The sequence below is a fragment of the Mucor mucedo genome (assembly GCF_025094135.1).
Source record: "Mucor mucedo strain NRRL 3635 chromosome Unknown EV154scaffold_245, whole genome shotgun sequence".
Taxonomy (NCBI): Eukaryota; Fungi; Mucoromycota; class Mucoromycetes; order Mucorales; family Mucoraceae; genus Mucor; species Mucor mucedo.
The window spans coordinates 24,227-50,566 of NW_026252529.1; the positions used below are offsets into that span (position 1 = coordinate 24,227).

The 26,340-nt window shown below is 37.2% G+C and overlaps 5 protein-coding genes across 5 annotated transcripts; 2 read left to right on the plus strand and 3 right to left on the minus strand.

Annotated features, from left to right (window-relative positions):
* Nucleotides 1-368: 368 nt before the first annotated feature.
* On the minus strand, nucleotides 369-976 carry EV154DRAFT_488393 (uncharacterized protein; the record flags this gene model as incomplete). Its single annotated transcript, XM_051599110.1, has 2 exons — nucleotides 369-497; nucleotides 641-976. The coding sequence occupies 2 exons, from the start codon at nucleotides 974-976 to the stop codon at nucleotides 369-371; spliced, it is 465 nt and encodes a 154-aa protein (XP_051450539.1).
* Nucleotides 977-2,101: 1,125 nt separating this feature from the next.
* Nucleotides 2,102-3,334, plus strand: EV154DRAFT_488394 (uncharacterized protein; the record flags this gene model as incomplete). Its single annotated transcript, XM_051599111.1, has 4 exons — nucleotides 2,102-2,307; nucleotides 2,335-2,498; nucleotides 2,667-2,854; nucleotides 2,948-3,334. 4 exons carry the CDS (start codon nucleotides 2,102-2,104, stop codon nucleotides 3,332-3,334), a joined length of 945 nt encoding a protein of 314 aa, XP_051450540.1.
* A 782-nt stretch (nucleotides 3,335-4,116) lies between these two features.
* EV154DRAFT_488395 (uncharacterized protein) lies at nucleotides 4,117-4,425 on the minus strand (the record flags this gene model as incomplete). Its single annotated transcript, XM_051599112.1, has 1 exon — nucleotides 4,117-4,425. The coding sequence occupies one exon, from the start codon at nucleotides 4,423-4,425 to the stop codon at nucleotides 4,117-4,119; it is 309 nt and encodes a 102-aa protein (XP_051450541.1).
* A 17,322-nt stretch (nucleotides 4,426-21,747) lies between these two features.
* EV154DRAFT_607982 (uncharacterized protein) lies at nucleotides 21,748-23,013 on the minus strand (the record flags this gene model as incomplete). The annotated part of the gene is made up of 1 exon (XM_051607651.1): nucleotides 21,748-23,013. One exon carries the CDS (start codon nucleotides 23,011-23,013, stop codon nucleotides 21,748-21,750), a length of 1,266 nt encoding a protein of 421 aa, XP_051450542.1.
* A 2,241-nt stretch (nucleotides 23,014-25,254) lies between these two features.
* Nucleotides 25,255-25,964, plus strand: EV154DRAFT_583071 (uncharacterized protein; the record flags this gene model as incomplete). The annotated part of the gene is made up of 1 exon (XM_051606698.1): nucleotides 25,255-25,964. A coding segment is annotated over exon 1 (618 nt), but the record flags the coding sequence as incomplete, so codon positions are not given.
* Nucleotides 25,965-26,340: the final 376 nt, after the last annotated feature.

The window sequence follows — 26,340 nt, forward strand, 5'->3', positions numbered from 1 at the left end:
CAAAACTCAAATAAATTATAAAACAGTCATAAAGTACTATTATCAAAATATAAAACTATTTCAGTCTAAAAAGCAAATAAATTGAAAAATAAAGTAATCAAGTTGTGTAAAGTGCTTGTGGCGAATAAAAAAGATTGCATAAAACTTTTATATGTAGTAAACAAAATCCTCCCTAATTTTTTCCTTTGGTTTGCATTCGACTTTTTGGAATAAATAATTCTGAATTTTCCACACAGTAAATTATTTGTTATTCTCAGCCTTAAAGCTACGAAATACATCCCAACAGTCTCGTAAAATCCATCGAATTAGATAGCTTTTTCAGGAAGTACGCCTTACTATGGTTATACCGCCTTTTCAGAAAAAAATTATCACGTGATTCTCACGTGTTTTGCCTCTGATTGGCTGACAAAGTCATGACTTGAGAGTACTCTTACTTTTGAGCGCAGATAAAAGAAATCCGGCCCTGCCACCCACACTATTTGAATCTGATCAGCTAACTACACCACTCTGAGCTATCAAAGTGTCATTTTACAAACTACCTACACCGATGTGTGCCATGGGCAACAACTCTCAGCACCACTTGTAACATTTTTATTTCTTTTCTTTTTTTGAAGAATAAAAATGCGTTCATGTCACATACGGCTTTCGCTTTCATATTGCCCCATAAAAAGCTTTCTGCTTTTTTTCTCGAGAATCTTCGCATTTTCAAGAACCAAAGAAGGTGATGGAGGTTGGCAAGAGTTTCGACAGTGTCTTCGTAATCTTGATCATCATCTTCGGGCATATAACCACGACCGTCATTGGTATCGTAATCTTCAAAGTGGAAGGCGCCAACATCCTCAGGAAACGGATGCATCTGATCGTTACCTTGGGTCTTATCGTTACCCTGATCCAGGCGAGGTCTTTTTATGAACCTTGGAGTCCAGTCTTCATTGCTTTTAGGGTCGTCCAGACGAAAATCGTCTGGAAGAAACATATCTTCCGGACCAGAAAAGTCATCAAAAGAAAAGTTTCTAATTCCATCGCTGACGGAATCAGAATTTTTAATGTTGTAGTTTGATATTATAATAAAATAAGAATTGAACTAAAATTTATTTGATTGAGAAAAGGGGTAAATGATCGGTGAGTGAGAGTAAACAAACTAAAAGTACATGGATTTTGAAGTCCGAGTTATTATCCAGAAGCTGTATTGTAAGCTATACATCGTACATTGATAGCGATATGGGAGAAGAATACTTAATATTTCGACATAGTAAAAGCTATTATGTGTATCTATATCAATATTAAGCATAACATCAATCATCCCTTATGCTGTCTAAAATGTGCAAAAGGCTGATTCATAACCTGATGTCATTGGTCCGCTACAGTCAGGAATCAGGGCTGTAATTGAATAAAAAAAACCTTTTTTGAGGGTATAAAAAATGAATCTCCGGGGGGATGAAGGACAGGGCTTCAAATCCACAAACAGTGTGACTAAAAAAAAGTTTAGTCAACGATCATTTTTGCAGCGTCCCAAATTTGGGATGCCCCTTAAAATAGCACATTTTTTCCCGTCTTTGTATATAATTAGACAATTGGGGTGAGTGGTACTTTGTGACTGAGCGCAAGTTTGTTCTCAGCTCGTTTTGATCAACTGTGTTCATGGTCACAAATTCTGTATTCAGTACGAGGTAGTAGATTGCTGTTGTCTGTGTCTGTGTTCGTGCTCCCGTTTTCTTGTCTTTTCTCGTGTGATTCTTATTATCTTGCTCACACAAGATTAGATTACTTCACTTTCGTCCTCGACGTCTAGTCTTACGTATGATATTCACCCTGGATATGGTATTAAGTATGAGTAATCTTCCTTTTTTTGTTCTTGCCGTACAAGATGTCGTATCATCTAGAATTTAATCTGATGTAATCGTAATTAATGGAAAGGATTTAAAAGGCCTTCAAAAAGCCAGAATCTTAATAAACTTATCTTATTTTTATCTTTAAATTTCAGACCTGTGTGTAGTTTTGTGTGCTATTGGTATTTTGTCTACTTGAATCATTTCTGTTAGCCATCGAATAACATAGGTGTATTATTGCATTAAGGTATCGTTTGTCGAAACTTATTAACATGACCATTTATTTCCTGGGTATTATAGTCTGTTGCTACCTTTCATCGTTTGAGAACAATACCCATTGTCCAACGGACGCTAACCCAAATACTAGCTATATTCATATCCCATTTTGGAGACCACGCCGTGATTATTTAAACTCTCTCTGTTATTTATTACTCTGTTCTCTTGTTGTCAATCTTGTTTCTTGCTCGTCATTCTACAAGTATATTACTATGGTATAACCTTCAAGTTCAAAATCATCTAGTACAAGTGCTCCCTTACAAGACGTTCGTCAGTCTATGAACGCTGCCTCTGTTAGTCGTATTAGCAAGTTTCTGGCTAAGCCCAAAGTCTTTTGTGGTGACGCTTCTAATCCTATGGTATGGTTACACTCCATGGAAAGAATCTATAATGGTATGAATTTCTCTGACGAAGAGATGATTTTCGTTTTAGCTTCGTATTTTGCTGGTCCTGCCACTGTGTAGCGGAATGTAATTGAATCTAGCGTTAAGACCTCGGAAAACATTGTTACTGAATTCACTATTCAATATGCTTCTGGTACTTAAAAGAACGTATGGTGAGAAGAATTGGAGAATCTACAACAAGGACCCCATCAAAGCATTGATGATATCAAACTTGGTATTATGGAGTTGGCTACCTTACTGGGTGTGCCTGCCGCAGCCAAAATTCCTTATTTCATGCATGCTATTAGCAAGCGTATTGCCTTACGTGTGTCTGATATTAATGCCTCTTTGTCTGATTGGAGTGTAGTAAGCAACTCGGCTAAGTGTATCGAAATGAATGACAACAAGTAAAATAAAGCACAACAAGTAGTAGAAACCAAGGCTCCACGTTGAGTAGAGTATCAAGAACCTTCTGGTTTACGTACTGGTGGTGATGCAGCTAGTGTAGTCTCATTGAACTCTATTGCTTCGACGGTTGAAAGACTCTGTCAAGGTTTCGATTCTTTACAATTACAAATGAATACTAGTGGTAACAGTGCTGCCGGAAGTGTTCGTAGTACAAACCATGTACGTATTGCGGAGCCTGCCAAGGGTTACACACCTTTAAGTGAACGCCAATGTTATAATTGTCAAGAGTATGGTCATCTATCTACGTTCTGTCCAAAACCTCGTCCCACTCGTAATCCTACTGGTAACACTCCGGCTTCTGGTGCTAATGCAACGCCTATTGGTGGTGATAACAAAGCTGAGAATGAAGAGGCGGGAAAAGAGCAAGGACGTTATTAGGCAGTCCACCTAATAATGTCCGTAATCCTACCACGGACAAGGACAAGGAGGGTCACGAAGTACATTTGATTGAAGCCGCTGAAGTGTATGCTGCTAAGAGAGCTAACGATGGTGATTCGATTACCAAAGAAGCAACTACTCCCAAGAAAACTAGAGTGAGAGGTACTGGCGGTAGACCTATGTTATCTATGCAACAGTCATCTCCCACGGTAACTCCTATCCAACCTATGCCTTCTATACCCCCAAGTCAGCCAAGTCATGCCTATGAATAATAGCCCACAACAGTATTAGATGCCTCATATGCCTCCTATAAATCAACCTATGCGTTCCATGCAACCTGGTCATGCTTCATCTTCAGCACCGCTACCAAGACCTGAACCTATGGTGTTAGATGGTAATGTGTCAAGTGCTGCAGTTGCCGGTAATAAACCAAGAAGAATACGTGCACCTCCACGTAGGTTGAAGGTAACTGGACCGGTTCTGAACATCTGGGAGAAAATGGCTGCTGGTGCATCACAAGACTATCTCACCATAGTAACAACTACTCTAATGTAAATACGGAACATATAAGAATCACCGATACAACAAATACGAATCACCGACTTAACAAACATGAACATATAATATATATGCAAGAGCAAATTAAGCATTTAATAAAAAATTATCTTATATTTGACTGAAATTATTGTCTCTTAGACATCGGATATTACATTTTTTTCAATCTATAACTAAAAAACTCCTTTATTTTTACAAGAAACCTTATTTTTTAAAAAAACGAAACCTTAAATCTTAATATGGCTTACTCCACTCCCAGGAAGAATACAAGAAGTTCCACCGGACAAGACTCCAATGAAGAAACTTCTACGACGAGAAGTGGTATCAGTGCCAGTGAGCGATCTTAGAGTATCCGTAATAATGAGAATCCACAGTATTCCGTCCCAATTGACATTACTGACAACTTGGGTTTGAACAACAGTTTCGAGGATTTGGAGGCTGATGAGGCCGAAATTCCTTTTATTAGTAATTATAAAAATCTTCAAGATTTCGCCCCATTTGGCAGTAATAGCAATATGGGTGTAACGAACAACCATGAAATATATTTTGTGCTATTGAATGGGGATCTTGAACGCATTAAGGGTATTCAATTGCCGTATTTTCGAATAAATCGTATTTTGACGAATAAAAAATTCAGCCAATCTTATTTTTTTTTTAATTATTTGACCAAGTTTTTTCACGAACATTCTACAATGACAATTTACGATTGGCTGATTTTTTTATTCCTCAAAATACGATTTATCTTATAATATACTACAATTCATACCTTTTTGCAACACGGAATTTAGACCCCGCTGAAAAATTTATTTCCGAGGGGGGTCCGGGGGTTTCCCCCGGAATTGGGGGTGGGGGGTCTGGGGGGAGGGGCTTGCCCCTCCCCCCAGGAACAAAGACCGGTGGATTGGCATTGAGTGTAAAAATGTGGATTGGCATTGAGTGTAAAAAATATTTATTAGATATATTATCTTTATAGAGGGGGTTTGGGGTAGTATCCCCCAAAAGAGGGGAGGGGGGTCTGGGGGGAGGGGCTTGCCCCACCCCCCAGGATCAAAGAACGTTTGATAAACATTGAGTGAATAGAAACATTGGCCTCTATGTGAATCTTTGAAAGAATACCAATTGGCTATGTAACCTAAAAAAATTAAAATACCGTCAAAATTTGCTTAAAGTATAGCTTGGCATAAGTAAAGACATGTTTATTTAAAAGGTTGACTTGAATAGATTGTCATAAATAATAATATTAGCCCTCCCCCTAGGAATGGGCTTAATGATACTGGCATTTTTTTTGAAGCTTTATAAAAAGCAAATTCCTTCTGAACTTAATTGCTTTTTACTCTTAAATTTTTTTAATGCCTTCAGTTACTCAAAATCGTTGTACATCTTGCAGAACTCACCTTGAAGAAGACGTTACGTTTCATACATGTGATTCATGTCGTGTACGTGTTTGACAGCCTTAATTAATACTAAAAAACACATATACTTACTGATTTACAATAGGAACGAGTAAGAGCTTATAGTCGCTCGCGTCGTAGCAATAGACAACCCGCAACTTTCATATCCGAATTAAGTCGAATGAAAGAATCAGATCTTGGAAGAATGAACATTGAATGTGTCAATTGTGCTGCTCTTCATTGGAAAGGGGAAAAGCCTACAGGTTACACGGTAGCATCGCCTAAATGGGAAAGTTGCTGCAAAAAAGGCTCTGTTAGTTTACCTTTGTTGAATGAGCCACCCATGTTCCTTAGAGAATTAGTTAATGGAGCACACCCAAAATCTTCTCATTTTCTCAACAATATCAGACAATACAACGCTGCATTTGCCTTTACTTCTTTTGGTACAACTGGTAACACCCAGCAAAACAATGGCACCCGTGGATATATGCCCGTCCAGGTTCACGGTGAGCTATATCATCTTCAAGGTCCGATCAGTGCACATGAAATGTGCCCACCGATGTACAATCAGCTTTATATATATGATCCTGAATTTGCTGCCAGAGTTAGAGCGGAAGATACGCGCAACGGTGGACTTGATGAACAACTGATTCAACGTTTGAGTATCATGCTTCATGTTGAATCCAATAATCCATTCGTCAGCATTTACAAGCACGCACATGAAGTTTTAAAAAGTGCTACAGAATCACAAATAGGGGATGATCATGCAGCAAATATGCATATTCGCCTTAATCCTCAAATGAAAATGCAGTAAATTGTTGGCAATGATAGACGCACAGAAAATTTGCCTACTGTCAACGAAATTGCCGCTATCATTCCCAATGAGTATTCCGATGCCAGCTATCGTGATATTTTGATTACCTTCAGAAACAACGGCGAGAATAATGGACTTTTTAAAAGAATCAATGAAACACATGCCGCCTACATGCCACTGCATTACGTTTTGTTATTTCCAGCAGGTGATTATGGATGGCATTGGGGATTAAGACTTAATGGTTCAACAAATGATGCTATCGAATCTGACGACAGCGACAAAAAAAGGCTTACACAACGTGCGTTTTACAGATACAGACTGCATGTTAGAAACAGCGAATTCCCTATCATTTTTTTTTTCAAAAAGACTTTTTCAGCAATACCTGGTAGATGCTTGGGCTGTCTGTGAGCAAACAAAATTAGATTGGATCAAGGCAAACCAAAGCTCTCTCCGCGCCGACGTTTATAACGGATTGGCTGATGCTACAAACAGCTCTGATTCAAATTTGGATCAAATAGGCCAAAAGCTTATTTTACCAAGCAGTTTCACAAGTGGGCCTCGGTTTATGGCTAAGCTTTATCAAGATGCTATGGCTATATCCAGATATTATGGCAAACCATCTTTGTTCATCACTTTCACTGCCAACCCTAATTGGAAAGAAATTAAGGACGAACTATTTCCTGTGAAAACTGCTTCCGATCGTCCCGACATCGTTGCTCGCGTGTTCAATTTAACGCTTAGAGAGTTACTTGACGATTTAAAGAAAAAAAAAGTTTTTGGTAAATGTTTGGGTATTGTCAGAACTATTGAATATCAAAAGCGTGGCCTTCCCCATTGCCACATTCTTCTTTTTTTGGAAAACAAGTTTGATACACCTTCGGATATTGATGTAATTATTTCAGACAAAATTCCTGACAAGAACGACGAACCTGATCTCTATTTGGTAGTAAGCAAAAACATGATGCATGGTCCTTGCGGTGTAATCAGCGCAAAATCTCCGTGTATGGTTGAAGATGCATTTGGCAAGATTAGCTGCTCAAAAAAATTTCCCAAGCCGTATCAACCAACAACATTAGCAAGTGATGACGGATACCCATTGTATCGAAGGAGCATGGATGGTAGATCACATGTCATCAGACATCCATCCCATAGAACAGAGGAGTTTCATATTACTAACTGTTGGGTTGTGCCATACAATCCGTTCCTTTCAAAACAATACAAGGCTCATATAAATGTTGAAGTTTGTGGAACTGTCAAGGCTATCAAATATATTAACAAATATATCTATAAAGGTCCCGATCAAACTACTATTTGTCTACAGAATAAAAATGACGAGATTGAGAAATATTTAAATGGTCGATATATCAGCCCCGTTGAAGCAGCTTGGAGAATATTTGAATTTCCCATGCATGAAGAAACACCATCTGTCACCCAACTAGCTGTACATTTACCTGGAGAACAGCCCGTTTATTTTGACCCTCTTTGGACGCAAGATAAAATAAACGAAACTCTTGAAAGCACTAGATCAACCCTTATGGGATATTTCAAATGGAATTTAGATAATCGACACAAGGAAGACTTCAACCCATTGTTATATCAGCAATTCCCTGAAACTTTTGTCTGGGATAAATCAACCAAAGTGTTGAAACAAAGAAAGAACAGTCGTTTTGCTATTGGTAGAATGTATTACTGTAACCCTTCTGCCGGTGAGCGCTACTATTTACGACTGTTACTCACAGTTATTAAGGGAGCTACATCCTTTGTTAATTTAAGAACAGTAAATAACGTACAATGCGAAACATTCAGGGAAGCTTGCATGTTGTTGCATCTAATCGAAGACGATGAAGAGTGGAAAAAATGTTTTGAAGAAGCAGGTACATTTGCATCCGGTACTTCTCTTCGGTCTATGTTTGTCTCAGCACTTTTATTCAACAGCTTGAACTCACCTCCGGATATCTGGGAAAAATTTGGTGAAAGTTTTTGTGATGATTTGGATCATGCTATCGAGAAAAAAGGATTCGGTGTATTGCTTGATCTCAATACTGACGCGGTCTTTTACAACAACAGTCGTTCTTTGGACTATGGCTTATATCTTCTGGAAAAATCATTACAAAACCATGACAAATCTTTAAGATTTTTTCAGCTTCCTTTGCCGATGTTCAAGTGGAACGTATTGATCGATCATATTTCGTACATCCGAGGAAATACGTTGGTTCAAAGCGAGTTATCATATTCAAGTAGAGAACAACAGCAAAGCTTTCAAGAAACGTATAACCAGCTAAATACCTGTCAAAGAGAAGTGTTTGATACAATTACATTGGCCATCAACAACCGTGATAAAAATGCCCACTTTTTTTTGCAAGGTCCCGCGGGTACAGGAAAAACATACATTTATAATACTCTTTGTAACTATTACAGAAGCCAAGGTAAAATTGTTCTGTGTGTAGCCTCATCCGGTATTGCAGCTCTATTACTACCAGGTGGTCGAACGTCTCATTCCCGCTTCTCAATCCCCATCCAGATAACTCAATCATCCGGTTGTCACATTAAAAAAGACGGCGATCTTGCTGATCTTATTAGAAACACCGCACTGATTATCTGGGATGAGGTTCCAATGCAACACCGACATTGTTTCGAGGCAGTCGATAGAACATTTAGAGATATATGTAATTATGACGATACTTTGTTGTTTGGTGGTGTACCTGTTGTTCTTAGTGGTGATTTTGCCCAGATCCCACCCGTAGTCACCCACGGTAATCGGCCCCAAATTGTGGATGCTTCTTTGATCATGTCTTCTGCTCTCTGGCCAAGACTCAAAAAGCTTTTTTTGACAGAGAATATGCGTTTGGCTAATTCGGTTCAAGAGGATAAGGACTTCGCTGAATGGATCGGAAAGATGTCTTATGATTCAAATCTACATGGACCAATTTCATTACCAGCATATATTCGCAAATTTTCTGACTCTGCTGCTTTTATTGAAGACATTTACCCTAAAAGTGTTCTTCAACGTCCACTTGAAAACAGTAATTTTTTTAAAGAAAAAGCCATCTTATGTTCGAAGAATATCAATGTAGAAGCAATCAATAGCAAAGTTTTGGAACAGGTGGTTGGTGATAAAATTACTTTATTCTCTTCCGATACTGTACAATCGGATCTCACAGGGTCTTCAATCAATAGCATGCCTGAAGAATACTTGCACAGTTTAGCTACTTCTGGCCTGCCGCCTGCAAAATTAGAGCTAAAAATTGGCCTTCCTGTTATGCTTCTGCGTAATTTAAATCCCGAAAGGGGTTTGTGCAATGGGACAAGGCTGATTATTCTTCAAATTGGACAATATGTACTGAAAGTGAAAATCTTAGGTGGTTCTGGCTTAATCGAACTAATTCCCAGATTTACTTTATCAACTCTGCCAAATCAGCTTCCATTTATATTAACACGAAAACAATTCCCGGTCAAAGTATCTTCTGCAATGACTATCAACAAGTCTCAATGCCAGTCATTAAAAAAAGTAGCACTTGATCTCGAAACTCCTGTTTTTAACCACGGCCAACTATATGTAGCACTCTCTAGAGCAACATCAGCAAACGGAATATCCGTATTATTTTCAGATAAACAAAACACTACCGAAAATGTTGTTTATCCTGAATTACTCATCCACACCTAACTCCCATTAAATTTTATATCTTATCCAAAATCATCATTTTTTATCCCACCTTATATATTACAAATAAAGGCTATATTTATTAACTTTGAGTGCGTTTCAGACGCTGGCACCGCTCACGAAGTGAGCGTGATGCCAGCTAGTATATAACTACTATAAATGTACGAAAGCCCTTCTTATAAATCAGCACTGAATAGTCTTAACAGTTGTATTTTACTATACTCCTTCGAAGACACAGATAACTGATTCGTCGTAGCATTTCCCTCTTACATCTTTATATCTTATTTTATCTTAGTTGACAACTTATAGGCTGGTGCTCACTTTTTAAGAACTTTTATCTTAATCTCTACTCTTTTTCTTTATTTCACGTTACCGCTTTTACACTTAAATAAGCCAGTAACATTTTGGTGCTCACTAACAGGGTTACATCTTTTTAAAACTACTCTATATTAAATTACATAATCTTAAATTATGTCTGCTGTAAACGAAAACACTGTGTTGGCCTCTTATCAACACTATTCTCAAGACTCTCCCTCCGCTGGACAGCGTAGTCGCTTAATCGAATTTCATGGTGATGAAGGCGAAGACTTTAGACACTTCAAGAAGAGACTTGAATCCTTCTTTGCCCTTTCCGATATCTCCAAGGATCACCGTAAAATCCTTATCTTACAAACCCAACTTCAACACGGCGCTCGAATTTTCTTTGATTCCCTTTATGAAAATAAGCCCGAACCTTCTCAATGTACCTATAAAGAATTCGCTGATGCTTTATACGATGAATACATTACTCCCCAACTTATCCGCCATTACCAATTAGCTTTTAATAGTATGAGCTAGGGTTCTGAAAAACACCCACGTGTATACTTAGTACGATTAAAGGAAGCTGCAATCCTTGCTGAGATTTTGGATCCAGCTCAGGTAGAAATTCGTTTTCAAACTGGGTTGTTGCCAAACATTATCATTCAATGTAAACTGATGGGTGCTAGCACTTTTGACGAATACCTTAAATGCTCTGATGGTTATTGGGATGCTTTTCATCAAAAGAACATTGCTCTTGTTGATAGCCCTTTTAACGTCCGCACTATGATTCGCCCTTCGAGTTTAATCCCTAAAGTCACTCACCCGGGAAAGATTCCTTCCAACACTGCTTTTATTAATCCTAATGTCCCTGCTAACTCTCTTAATGTCGAATCACCTACTATTGTTAATTTAACTAGTAGTATGGAGGCTTTACAATTGAATCACATGGAAACTACTGATGTAAATGGTTCTTCTGTGTCTAACATTGTTAAGATGAATGAAAATAAGTTTGATGAAAAACTTCGTCTTTTAGTTGATGAAAGTATTAAAAAAACATTTCTCTAATAATAAGTCTTATAATAATAATAATAATGATCGTCGTAACAACACCCGTAATGGCTATCGTAATAATTACAATGATGGAAATCGTAACTCTGATCACTTCCGCAATAATGATAATCAACGCAATTATGACGGTTATCGCAACAATTATGGCAATAACTACAACAAGGATTATCAACGAAACAACGATCAATATCAACGTAACGATCAACCTTATCGTCCTGACAACCATCGTAATCATTATCAAGATAATAACCGTTCTGATCGTCCAGTCTCGAATGATCATCGCAACAACCAACCTGCAAAAAACTAATAGGGTCGATTGCTGATAATAATGGTCATTCGAAATACCCTCCCAATTACAACAAATCCATTAATAACCAAGTCTTACATGCTATGGTTGAAGATCAAGAAAATTGTTATGAAAAACCTAAAAACAATTACTCGCCTTTTATTCCTGCTGAAAAACCTTACACTCAATTTGTTCCTGATGAATACTATGAAAATCAAGATCTATACGCGGCAATAAAACGAAAGGATGCTCCTCCTACTGTATTACCTGCTACCAAAAAGATAAAATCAGTTCACAAGAAAGGTCCTATTATCCGAAATAACTCTGACCTAAAAGCTAACACTATCAAGACGTTCACTCCCATGGATGACATGGAATCTTATCCTCCTTCTACGGCTACGGAAACCGAACATTTGAGAAATCGTGTCACTTTTGAGAATGCAGATCACATGGAATCTATCTCCACTTTCCAAGCTCCTACTTTGACAAGTGCTTTTATTCCTTCGGCTTCAGGTGCTCCTACTCTTAAGACGAAAAGAAGACTCAGAGTGAAGCCCGAAATAACCTATGATATTTCCAATGATGTGTTAGATCAAACTGCCAACATTAAGGTCAAAGAATTAATTGCTATTAATCCTGCCCTTAAACGTCAATTGATATCTGCCTGTAAGAACTCTGCCTCTGCTCTGGATCCTAATGTACGTCAAGAACCTCTTAATTTTATTGAAAATATAAGTGAAGAAATGGATTCTACGGCTGTTTATTCTAGATTCGTTATTGAAACTCTAGAGATCCGTACCCTCATTGACTGTGGTGCCTCGAAAACATGTGCTACAAAAGAGCTTATGGACTCCCTTGGTTATCAAATTGACGCCCCTTCTACAAGTGTCTTTGTCAGAAACAGAACAAGAACAGAAAGAAGACTACTTAGTAACACGAGAGTCAGAGTAAAAATGATAACAAAGAAGTTTATTTCAGAGAAGGGGGAGGGGTTAGGACTAAGATCCAGAATAACGTTTTTCTAATAAATAACTAGCATCTATTTATACTATTTCTTATACATGGGAAAAGCTATGATGGGTTTAAATTATAGATTAACAAGGGAATTTACGGAACAGATATCATGAGCAAATTATTTGACAAGGGTGAGTAATTGAGATTCGACGAGTAATAGCAGGCTGGATTTAGTTGACATTGAATTATTAGATGATTCGGGGAATATCTCTGATTTGACACGGGCGGGAAAACTGGATTGGGATATGAAGTAATAGATGATCGGAAAAAGGTTTACTAAGGTTGAGTCAGACAAGAGGCGGGAAATATATTGGAATGCAGATTGGTGGTGGGTTTTACAAGGAATTCAGGAAGCGGGCAAGATATACAGATATGATTTTGGGTACAAGGTTTTACAGGGAGTTTGGTAGCGGACAAGGTATACTGATATTAGATTCTAGGACAAGGTTTCACAAGGGTTTAAAATCAAGGCATGATCTAGGACATGATGAAATGAGTTCATGACAGTCTTCACCTTACGAAATGGTATCAAGCAAGCTTCGTTAGGTCTAATTTATGACGTACCAATCAACGCTGGTAGTCTCCTAGTTATCCCATTGTTGCAGCCAATCTAAATTGACTTGGTGTTACACAGGATAGGATCTTTTCTATAAATACGTCCCTTTTTTTCGTAATAAATATTCCTCCAGTTTTATCTTAACTAAAAATCTAGTTTCTTAATAATTTGTAATTGACTCCTTTGTGTTTCCCTCAACTTTCATACTTCTTGTTTATCTTAAGTTTATACTTACATATAACAATTAACACAAAGTTCATATTTTCACACTCGACTCGAACCTCTTTATTACTACAACCGTACATAAGATATTGTTTATAATAACATAATTACTTTTCTTTTTAATCTTGGCAATTCGTTTATATTTATATTACTTACGCCCTCTTAAAATCATCGTTGACTATCTTCTTATCCTAAACACTTTATATTATAAGATTTCTTAAGTTGACTACTTCCAGTCTGGTGCTCACTTTTATAACTACTTTATTATTAACCTCAGTGTTAATAACCTATATCCACCTTATCCTTTAAGAACTATTACCAGTGTCTTAACACCATGCACGGTTGAAGTTTTACCAACATCACCCATTCCTTTGATTATTGGTACCAACTGGTTATCAAGATCTAATTCAGTGATTAGTTTACCTAAGAAAATGATGAAAGTAAACTACAAACAAAAAACTGTAGAAATACCTATTCATTTTATCCGGAAAAAGGACGTTACTACTCCCTTACCATCAGAACCTATTCCCTCAACTGAAGCCTCTGTCCCAACAACACCGACTTCCATTGATGATTCTGATGAAGATTCGAACAACGATAGTGATTACACTACTGATGACTCTAGTGGTGAAGAAGATGAAATTATGTATCGAGAAACTCATGATACGGAATTCTTGGAAGAAAACCATCTATTTATGTTAGAAGATGATGTACAAGAAAGCACGTTAAGAACGACCATCGAAGATGATGAAATTACTTTATGCAATTCCGAAGAAGCTTGTATCATTTTGGCAAAATCGCAAAGGACTTTTTGCATTGATAAGCCCATGGAAACTGCCTCTGTTAGAATTTTTGACTTTGAACTCATTCATCCCGACCTAGTTCATTCCACGTTGCAGTATAATGATCATCAATTCCGTTTTCAGGATCACCCCAATTATTTTCAAATAAGTTTAATTAATAATACTGAAGAACCTATTACAATTGAACCGATAGCTATTGTTGGAAAAATTCATTCCTTTAATTCTAATAAAAATGAAATTGTCGCTTATGAATTGAATACCCTAATGCATGAAAATCACATGAAAACCAAAGGCGCCGAACCAGTGCTAACGAAGGAGAATCAAGACAAAATGGAAGAAATCAAGACCAAGGTTAACGTAGGACACTTACCTGATGATTTGAAGCATTCATTTTATTCCATGATCCTCAAGTACTATGAAATTTTTGACTGGAACAAAAATACAATTGGCCGGACCACGCTACTCGAACATCGTATTATAACTGAAGATGTTCCTCCTATCCGACATAGGCCTTATAGACTCAGTCCTGTCGAAAGTGAATATTTGGAAAAGGAACTTGATAAATTCTGCAAATTAGGAATTATCCGACCATCTTATAGCCCATGGTCTGCTCCTGTTATGTTAATCAAGAAAGCAAAGAAAGTAAATTCTACTGTTGATGAATTTCGACTTGTTATTGATTACCGTAAATTGAATAGCATCACAAAACTAGACTCTTATAGTTTACCCCGAATCGACGATCTACTGGATACTCTTGGAAAAGCTACCATCTTTTCAGCCCTTGATATGACTGCAGGCTTTCATCAAATCCCTATGGAACAAGAAAGTATTGAGAAGACCGCATTTACCACCAAGTTTGGCAATTATGAATACGTTACCTTACCGATGGAATTATGCAATAGCCCAAGTACGTTTCAACAATTGGTAGATATCGCGTTCCGACCACTCATCAACAAGTTTCTCGTGTGTTACGTCGATGATTTAAATGTTTACTCGCATAGTAATGAAGAACATATGAATCATTTAGAACACGTTTTCAATTGCTGTCGCATTGCTGGTTTAACTTTTAATCCCTCCAAGTGTGATTTTTTCAAGAACTCTCTGAAATTCTTAGGCTACATCGTTACTGCTGAAGGACTAAAGACTGATCCCATGAAAATCGATAAGATCAAAGATTATCCGATCCCAAAATCAATCACTCAAATTCGAAGTTTTATTGGTATAGCATCTTATTACCGCCGATTTGTCAAAAACTTTGCTGCAATCGTCCGACCGTTACACGAACAAACAAAGAAAGACAACAAGACTCCCTGGAATGAAGAAACTACCAAGGCATTTGAAACCTTGAAATCAGCTTTGATATCTGCCCCAATTTCGGTTCGCCCTGACTTCGACAAGCCCTTTCTACTGATTACTGACGCCTCCAAACAAGGTTTAGGCTGTGTGTTGACTCAATTAGACGATGAAGAACGAGAACATCCTGTCTCTTACCTAAGTCGAGGTGTAAAAAATGGAGTCCAATTACGGCATTTCCAAATTAGAATGTCTAGCTTGCATCTGGACCATCAGGATGTGTAGACCCTATCTTCTAGGTCGACATTTCACCATCATCACTGATCATAACCCTATAAAAGGCTTACTGAACACGAAGAACCCGACTGGAATCTTAGCAAGATGGATTAACTTCCTTGGTGAATACCAATTTACTGTCAAGTATCGCCCTGGTCGAATCAATCAAAGTGCGGACTTTCTCTCACGACTGGGTTATTAATTTTACTTCCTTGATCCAACCAGTTGTAGGAAGTTGTAAAAAGCTTAGTTTGGGCACGTCCGATATCAAAAAGTTTTATTAAAAACTTAACAATAGTTCGTGTTACCCTCCTTTGAAAAACTAAATAAACCTATCAGAAACAATACAAAATAATTAATTCCAAAAACAATCAAAACCAACTCAACCCTCAAATTAAAATACAAAACATGGATCACAAACTACAAGCAATACAAGAATATTTAACCACCCTGGAGTACGCAAAGGATATCTCTAGGGACCTAGCCTCCTTCATCAAAATTCAAAGTAAACATTATTTCCTTCAAGACGGCAAGTTATATCGCCAAGGTTCTCGAGCTAACTCTAATCAACCTCGACTGGTATTACTAAAACAAGAACATCAGGTTGAAGCCATGTGGGCGTATCATTCTCATCCCCTAGGTGGACACTTTGCTTATAACACCACGCTACTTAAAATTTCTGCCCGATATTACTGGCTGGGAATGGCACAAGAAGTGAAAGATTTCGGACAACGTTGTGATCGCTGTCAAAGAATAGGAAAACCCGAACTGTTAGAAAGATTAAATCCGATTCCTGTAACACATGCACCCTTTCGAAAAATGGGGATTGACGTCAAACATGTAAAAACTTCACGAGGAGGTCATAGATACATTGTTGCTGCTATATGTTATCTGACTAAGTGGGTGGAAGCCAAGCCTCTTCGAGTTCAAAACGCCTGCGAAATCTCACTATTTATCTATAACAATATTATTGTCACTCATGGAACACCAGAAATTTTAATATCAGATAATGGATTTCCTTTGTAAACAAAATTGTTAGTGCGGTGTGTCAACGTTTTGGTATCAAGCACAAGACTACTAGTCCCTATCATCCGGAAGGCAATGGTCTGATTGAAAGATTGAATCGCACTTTAGGACAAGTATTACAAAGAAGACCTGATGTAGAAAAGCAAGATTGGCATCTTTATCTTCCTGCTACTCTATATGTGTATCGGACTATGCGACATCATACAACTAAGAAAACACCATTTTTGTTGACATATGGTCGAGAAGCATTTTCTCCATTTGATAGAACGCTTGCTCAAGACTTCGAAAAATTATCGGTAACTGAAGTATTAACTAGAAATATTGAACTACCCTCTGGATCCGAATTACAAGACGAACGACTTCAAGAATTGATTGATTTTCAAATAACTCAATTACAAGCCATTAGAGTTGAAGCCGCTAGTGCTATTTTTGAAAGCCAAAAAGTTCAACGGAAAGCAATCGACAACAAGATCTTGAAGAAAGGAAAATTATTGAAACCGGATTTTCAATTGGGTGATTATGTGGAACTTTACCGATCTTACTTGGAAACTTCTTGGTCTGGAAAATTGGAAGATCAATGGGATGGACCGTATACAGTAAGTCAAGCCGCGATCAAGGGTACCTACAAAATTAAAGATGTCAAATCTGGAGTTGAAAGACTGTCACACGGAAATAAACTTCGAATATATAAGTTGCCCAATGTCGAAGTCCACCATCTTTCCAACATCGCCTCTTTTGATCATGGTACGTACTTCCAAAACTACTCAAGGAACTCGCCCTCCCCAACCCGGTGCTCTCCTGTCCAAGAAAGGAAGGGACGATCTAGCTCACCGGATAATCATCACCAACCACGCGGACGACATCCTGGGGGAGATCATAACAGACGAAGAGGAATTAGAAAAAGAGCAAGAAGGAGATCTGGTGGATCTAGATCCCCCCACTCGCCGAAAGAAACCTATGGACCAAGCCCAACTGGAGGATCTGAATTACGACTTTCTCACCGAATCTTACGATTATCCAGATCTGCCAATCCTCGACCCTTCTACCATCTTGTTACAAACCGAATATGAGGAAAGACGGAATCAGCTGTTGATCAACATCCATAACAAGTATCAAGCCATGGAGCTCATCAAACGAACTTTAAATACGGATTTAAAACAATTGCTGAATTTTCTACTACCCATCATCCATGCCAAGTTTAAGAACTATCAAAAAGAAGGTCGAGCCTACGTCAATAAAAGAAATGCCTTCTTAAAAGCCGAATTGTCCCCTAAGTTATACAAGAACCGCCGATTTCACAATCTCTTGAACGTCATGGATGACTGGCGTGAATTTTAAACAAAAAAAAAAAAAAAAAAAAACATATATATATATCTATCTTCCTCATCATCCTCTTCCCCTTTCTTAGAACGGTAAGGCTTACCTTTTCCTTGCCGGGAGGATATGTTACACCACCTTTTTCAGCTTCTGTTGGTCCTTTTTGACCTCAGATGTCTTATTTTTTTTTACTGCTTTTTGGTCCTTTTCCTATAAAAGGACCATAAAATTATTTAATAAAATCTTTAGTTTGTTCTTTACTATAATCTGATTTAGTCTTATTCATATAAGCCTGGTGTCATTATAAATATATATAACTACTATAATTGTACGAAAGCCCTTCTTATAAATCAGCACTGAATAGTCTTAACAATTGTATTTTACTATACTCCTTGGAAAACACAGATAACTGATTCGTCGTAGCATTTCCCTCTTATATCTTTATATCTTATTTTATCTTAGTGGACAACTTATAGTCTGATGCTCACTTTTTAAGAACTTTTATCTTAATCTCTACTCTTTTTCTTTATTTCACGTTACCGCTTTTACACTTAAACAAGCCAGTAACACTATCAAGTATCTATATAAATCATCGTGGTGCGCACTTAACTGAAATATAAATCATTATTTATATTTTTGCTTTATCTAACTCAAAACCGCTGCCAATAAAACGTCACAATCACTATCTAGATTGTATCAACAACAAAAGATCTTTTAGCTAAACTCAAATTCTTCACAGTGTCGTGGGACTTTTGAAATATAACAGCCAAATATATAAAAGTATTATTTAAAGGATCAAAGATGATTTTATTATGATTGAGATAAAAGCCTAATTTAAATCTCAACATATTTGTATGACCTAAATCACGACAACAGTACGATGTCAGAGTGATTTTAATAGATATGCTTATGTAAAGTTAAGTATAGTAAATGAAAGATGATCTTTATTGAATTATAGTTTTGTGATATGGTTATATCTAAATTGAAGTTGTGCAGAGCTTAGTATTGTGGCAGACAGGGTATAGAACCTCTGTAGTAAGCAAACAAGTCACAGAGTATCAGGGATATTGGGGTGTGTAGACGGGTTTGCGATCATGATCCTCTCACATCCCTGATATACATGATTGTCGTACGTGGTGTCACTGGCGATATAACAAAAGTTCTATTTTGCTAGTATTAAATAAATGATCTCTTTATTCTTAATCATACTCTCAAGTACCCTGTACCTTTAAATCACTTTGTATTGGGTGCGTAAATCTGAAGTTAGTTATATATAATTCGATAGTCAGTCACAAGGTAGACAAAACCCACTTTCAACAGTGATACAATGTGAGTAGTAGTGATTGGTTTAGATTGAGTTTTGACAGTAAGGTAGAAGGAGAATAATACACGTTTGTAGTTAATTATTCAGTTCTAAGTGAGCGCCACGTTGTTTTATATAAATATATAATAAATATATATGGTAACAATCCAGTTAAGTTAAATAAAATAAAAGGTCTTGATAGACAGATACAGAGAAAAAGAGACTAAGGCTTCGGTTTTTCTAGGGAGACAGTAAGATAATAGGCCACTTATATATAGAATATATAATATTTGATAGGCAAGTTATGATAAAAAGTATATAGTATAATGTGAATGTTTAATGAAATATGTTTTGTTCTAAGGTTTATATAGTTTTTGAGAAATAAAAGGATCGGTAACGATACCCTTGATTTCGGAAAATGATAATAATAATAAATTTGTCAAAAGGTTTTAAATATAAAAAGGTAAAGATTCAAGTTAGAGAAGTACAATGCTAAAAGTTAGCATGAAAAATATAAATTGTCTGAGTAAAGTTTTTAGTGAAGTCAATTATTACATATTGAAAATGCGCATTGTAACAACAGTATAAAATTATATCTGACAACGACAATGTATCTGATTTGTACTCCGACCCATGGACAGAAATGTAAAAATTGGCACTCTCCTCATAGCTGTAGTTATTTTACCCAACCAGGTTTCAGTAAATTCCATAAATTTCAGTCTCAACCCAATCAAAACTCGTACATTTCTATAATTTTCTATAATTTAATATTCAGAGCCAATAAAACCCCTTTATTTTCTATAAATTGTGATGCCCGCCAACTCAAATTGCCACGAGGATTAATAATGTATAAAAGGTGTATTGAATCTTGTGCACATTCCTTTTTCATTTTTATAACATAATACCATGGATCTTTCTAAAAATCATAAAAAAAAACCCAATCTGTCTGATAAAAATACATCTATTTTGGACTTCATGTCCAAGAAACCTAATCCGACCTGTAACCAAAGCAGCTCTGAGATTGATACATCTGACATACTTGAAGCTGATTGTCATGCATTGAGTGATACTGAAAATATCAATATCAAAGTAACTAAAGTAAACGGTTTAGGTACTACGGATTTACTAAAATGCATTGATTTTTTTAGGACAATGGGGTGAGATCTAAAAGAACCATTGATGAGATAAGCTACCTCGTGGACGAAGATGATACAGAATGGTAAAAAGCTGTCAAAAATTAAAAAAATTAAAATACCCAGAAGCTTAATTTAAATCTACCTTTGTTAGCGCTTACGTAGACGAGGAGTCTGAGATGACAGAGGAGGAGTTTCTTACAATTGATGAAGATGCAAGCAAGATTTTAAAGGGTGGACTATTAGACAAGTATCTCGAAAAGATCCAATTTGAGTGTGACACAAAAAATCCATACAAGAGTAGCACATATTGGATAAACCCACCAATGGCGAATTTCGCATTGTCAAACGATCTTAATCCGGAATCACTATATCTGCCTAAAGTGTTCATCTGGTTGCCACATGGATTGATGGATACAAGAGACAAAATGTTAAAATGCTTAGTTCCTGGATGCTCCAAAAATTTAAATAAGAAGGGATTCTTAGACAATCCAAAAGCCAGAAAGATCGTAGATATTCATGAGTAAGTTTTTGTGTCCATGTAAACATCATTATTTAATCTACTGTGACTAACGTGCAAAATTTCAGAAACTTTTATATCATGACATATCGTTATGAGTGTCCCAATAAGGAACATGGTACCTGTGTTGGCTATGACAGAAAAGTGATTGAACAGCTGCCATATAGATTTCAACTTGATTTTCCCGCACATCTGACCCATAGATCTGGAATTTCTAAAGATTTGGGTAAACTGTTGAGAGCTGGTGCTCAAAACTCTCTTGGGCCTAGCAAAGTCAGTCGGGTGCTTAGGGAATTTCATGGGCTTAGACACGATGAGTTAGAGCTTCGATATCTGGATGCGTTAAGATACCATAAAACTAGCACCATTATGGGAATGTGGAATAAGAAAACTGTCAATCCAGAGTTCTCTCCCTTCAACGACAAGGAAAGATATGCCGGCTCTGTCCCTTCAGCTAGCTATCTTAGCTTTGTGTATTGCTCAATTATCAATGACCTTCGACCTTTTATGGATCAAATGATTTCGTCTTTGGGAGGAGAGATTCTTAAAGCAGATCATTCATTTAAAATTATCGATCATATGGGGAAAATCAATGGCGTTCCTGTGTTTGGTGCATTATATACTGTATGCAACGAGTACGAAGAAATTAGGGCTCAGGCGTTGGTACCTACAAAAGCTCACAGTCATCTCAAGCCGGTATGCGATAGTTTGATTCAAAGCTACAATATTTACGGATCTGATCTTCCAAAATTTATTTTCACCGACAATGTCACAGTTGATCAAAAATTTCTTGAATCTTTTTTTTTTTTTTTTTTGTATTAACAGTGAGTTTATTTAGCAAGTTAGATATAGAAGTAAAAAAAGGGAAAGCTAAACTATTTCGGTTTAGCAACCTTTGTCTTCGTAAACATTTTGTGACCTTTAAGAGCATGTTGCGTCTGGACAACTAACTTAGGAGCAGGACCTTTGGAGTTTTGCTTGATAGCCTTCTGTTTACCCAAAATGGAACGCTTTTGTCCTAGCATTTTTCTTCCACCATCAAACATTTTACCAGCCAAATGGGAAGTCGGAACTGTCACCGGTAATGTACCCTCGTCTTCTTCAATTTCCATGGACACCGTTTCTACTGTTGTGGCGTACTTAGACGTTGAAGAACCACTTTCAGCAATCTTCGAAGTCTGGTACGCATCTGACAGGTCTGTATCAGAATCGGAGATAACCTGTTCAACAATCGTAGGCAGCTCGATATTAGATTCCTCCTTAGGAGTATGGACTTGCACTGGCTGAAACGTTTTCTTTTTACAAAATTTCGCGGTATGACCATAACCTTGACAAGCGAAGCACTTGGTTTTTGCCAATTCCGGACATTTGGAGCGTATGTGACCGGCGTGGTGACACCAATGACAAACGATAGGGGCACCTTTGAAGGATGCCGAAGCAAAACAATCCCATTCGAACAAATATAAATTATTCGACAGCGGCTCATTGGCATACTCTCCATTATCATCATCAGAATAACCGGTAGTCGTATCGAGTATCAGTGATAATTCGCCTTCGAAATATCCACCACAAGTGTACTCCTTGACTTGCAAGACTTCTCCGTAAACAAGAAGAGACCTCATTAACTTTTCAAGGAAATCCTCCTTATCAGGAATATATAAAAGTGATATCTTCACGTGGGCAAGCTTCTTCACTTCGCTATCATTTGAATGAGTTCCTTTGATAACGGTGTTCTTGATTGTAACACCAGAAGAAATTGCCTTATCAAAACTTGAGTCATCAACAAATTTGGCTTCAATCAAATGATCACCATCTAAGCTGGAACCATAATTACTGATTGGGCGGAAACCATGGACAGGACCACATTGCGTTTCAATAAGCTTATATGCTTCGGTACGATGTTGGATTAACGAAGCAGGAATGGAGAAAAGAGCGGAGTCAGGTGTCAAGGCCTGTTTCACTATTTCGGTAGCCTTCTGCATTCTGATGAGGCCTTCAAGGTCTTCACTTTGGTAGATGACCTTACTTTGTAACTTGAATTGAGAGTCCACATTTTTAGGGACAGATAAAGGACGAACAACTTTCTTGGAATTACCACGGGATACGATTGTTGCCCAGGAATTGTGAAGATTTTCTGCCATTGTTTAATAATCCAGAAAGAAAATTAAAATTGGAGATTGAGAATTGAGAATGTTGAAATCTTTGCCGGATTGGTTAAATGTCGCGATAAACGCTGAGATCGAAGAGATGGAGGGGAGCGTAATAAATAAAAAAGATAGAACCGATAGAGAGGAATCGAATGCAATAAAAATTTCTGATGGATGTATAGAATTCACCGAGATATCGTTGAAACAAGAGTATGGATGCAAATACCTTTTGTAAAAATTCTTTTTAATCAGCCGAATAAGCGAAAGAAAGCAAAAAAAAAAAAAAAAAAAAAAAAAAAAAAAAAAAAAAAAAAAATTTCTTGAATCTGTTGTTCCAACATTGAAGGAAAACGTGCAACATATACCTCGAGGCAATGTCAGCAGAAAAGGAAAAGAAAAAGAAAATATTCATGACACTGCTCCTAATAACCAACATGCTGAAAATAATAATTTGGAAATTTTTGATAATGATAATTATTTATCAAGCATAGACGCCGAACTTTCCACATACACAATTCCAAATGATGTCAAAGTTGGTGTTCTTGATACCGCAACAGCCATAAATTCAATAGTCAATGATCTCCTGAGGGTTGCAAATGATCAAGGTACTTTGTGTGTTGGATTCGATTGTGAATGGTACTTCAATCGCTCGCCTTTTGCAATCGGAAAAGTTTCCTTAGTACAGATCGCATATGACACAAATGTCTGGCTGCTGAGATTAAACAAGTTTGATAAGAATAGCTTACCTAGCTCATTAAAAGTTTTCCTTAAGTCAGAAGCTATCATCAAAATTGGACGAGCAGTAAGTGGCGATCTCAAAAAGTTAGAAAGGGATTTTGAATTGGAAGACAGTCACGGAAAATTGGAATTGGACAGTTACTGTAAGACTAAAGGTGTCATAAACAAGGCTACTTACGGACTGGAATATATTTGCGCGGCCGTTTTGAAAAAGAAGCTACCAAAAGACAGTAATACACCAAGACTAAGTGATTGGAGTTCAACAAGACTGTCAGAATCTCAGATTACGTATGCTGCCAATGATGCCTATGTCTCTTTAGAGATATTCAATACTTTGCAACATGTTACAGCAGCTGGTACCCAGATTTTTGAAAATCCAAAGCCTGGCATGTTCGTCTCGATTCATCTGAAAGGGAGTAAGCAAGTCTGTGCCTTTGGTGTCACTATAATTCCTGGTAGCAAAACAATTAATTTGAAGAATAAGGCTTGTTTGAAGATCAAAGACGTGTGCATCCCGGGTACAACAGTATTGGATTCTGATGGCGATGCTGAGAAATGTTTCGGAGATTACGGAGAACCCCCTTTTGATGTAATTATTGATTTAAAACACTTTCAGCTTTTTACTGCCAACGAAGAGGCCTATAAATCTACGCCGGTCACTATTATGCACGATCATGGAACGAGTTCATCCAGTGAAGTACGAAGAAACACTAATGAATTTAACCAGTTGCCTTCGAGGGTCTTAAAGGACGTTTTTCATCTTATGGATATGATACCCATCCAAAAAACACATGGATTCTCAAAAGAATTTTCACGCAAGTTTAGAGATGCTATGTTTGTTAATGATTTAGAAGATGAGGCATTGGTATCAGCATATTTAAGAAGCCAAAATACGACTATAGAAAAAATGATGGTCAAAAACCCTGACTGGGTCCTAAAAAGAGTCAGACGATATGTTCCATCTCCGTCTGCTCTCTATCCCGTTGTCAAAGGAATCTTTGATTTGTACGGTAATGCTGTTTGTTCAGTCAGTGGAAACAAACGTTTTGATAAGAAAGCTTGGAAAATATCGAAAGCTGTTCTGGATACAATTAAACTCGGCCATGTTTCTGATCCACCTGGAGTATCTTGGTATTATTTTATTGTTAAAGACCAAAATGGGCTGCCCGTCTATCGATGTGTAAGGGGAACCAATTCTGTGGAAGGTGGGGTACACCAAAATATAATCCGTAAATTTGCCTCGTTCAATGCTAGCCCAGCATTGACTGATTGTGCGTTGGCGGACTATCGTCTACGACATAACATGACTGTAAGTTATATTGAATGATGTTGTTACCTAACTTGTCGCATAAAAACAATGTAATTAACTTTTTTTTTCCTAGGTTGGCTCGAAAAATAGGTATGGAATTACCCATAAAACTCATTTCTCTCCCTGGATAAACCAGGCAATCAAGTTTCTCAGGGCTGAACTTAAACAAAACATTATTCACTCGTATTGCGATCCTTTGGGTAATTCTTTTCTGCTTGTCTCTACATCAGAAACATTTGGTATATGCCACATTCCAGAACCGCTCCTTGAAGCTTACGATATGAAAAACAATACGAGAGAATTTGACAATGAAAATCTTCATAGAAGTCTCTCTGTCAAAGAAAAAATAGTTTTATGCGTAAGTGCTACGACACAATGCACAAATAAGAGCAAATCAATTTTTGGTGGCCTACAACATCAATACCTATGTTATATGCAAGGCACTTCTTATGCAGTTACACCGATTCACACAGATGAGGAAGTAAAATTATATGAACAACTAAGAAAACACAATCCGTCTCTCGTTAGTCAAGCCGTATCCGAACAATGTTGGCAGGATTTTACCATTTTATGGTCTCGAGAGTGTAACAAGGGTATAACTAAAAACATATTCTATAAGCTGCCCGAAAATTTGCGTCAATATTTCAAGGAAAGAGAAAATCAAAGCAGATACCTCAATTCTGTTCTTCTAAACAAAGAAACAGTTGATACAGCAACAGAACTGATTCAGAAATCTCAGCAAAAAATTTCACTTGGAAAAGCAACCGATTTCTTACAATTTCCAAACCAGACATCCAGAGACGATACTAACCAAATACATATGAAAAACAGTACACCTTCATCCCCTAGATATAAAAAAACCTCTATGCTGCTAAAACCTAGAACTCAAAAATCTATGGTTCCTTATTTTCTTCCTCCACCCCCTTCTTCTGTCCCATCTAACTTTATGCTACAGAAACTTATGCCACAAAACTCTATGCTACAAAATCTTATGCCTCCAAACTTTATGCTTCCAAACTATATGCCTCCAAAACCTATGCCTCCAAACTTTATGCCTCCAAACTTTATGCTTCCAAACTATATGCCTCCAAAACCTATGCCTCCAAACTTTATGCCTCCAAACTTTATGCCTCCAAACTTTATGCCTCCAAACTTTATGCCTCCAAACTTTATGCCTCCAAACTTTATGCCTCCAAACTTTATGCCTCCAAACTTTATGCCTCCAAACTTATGCCTCCAAACTTTATGCCTCCAAACTTATGCCTCCAAACTTT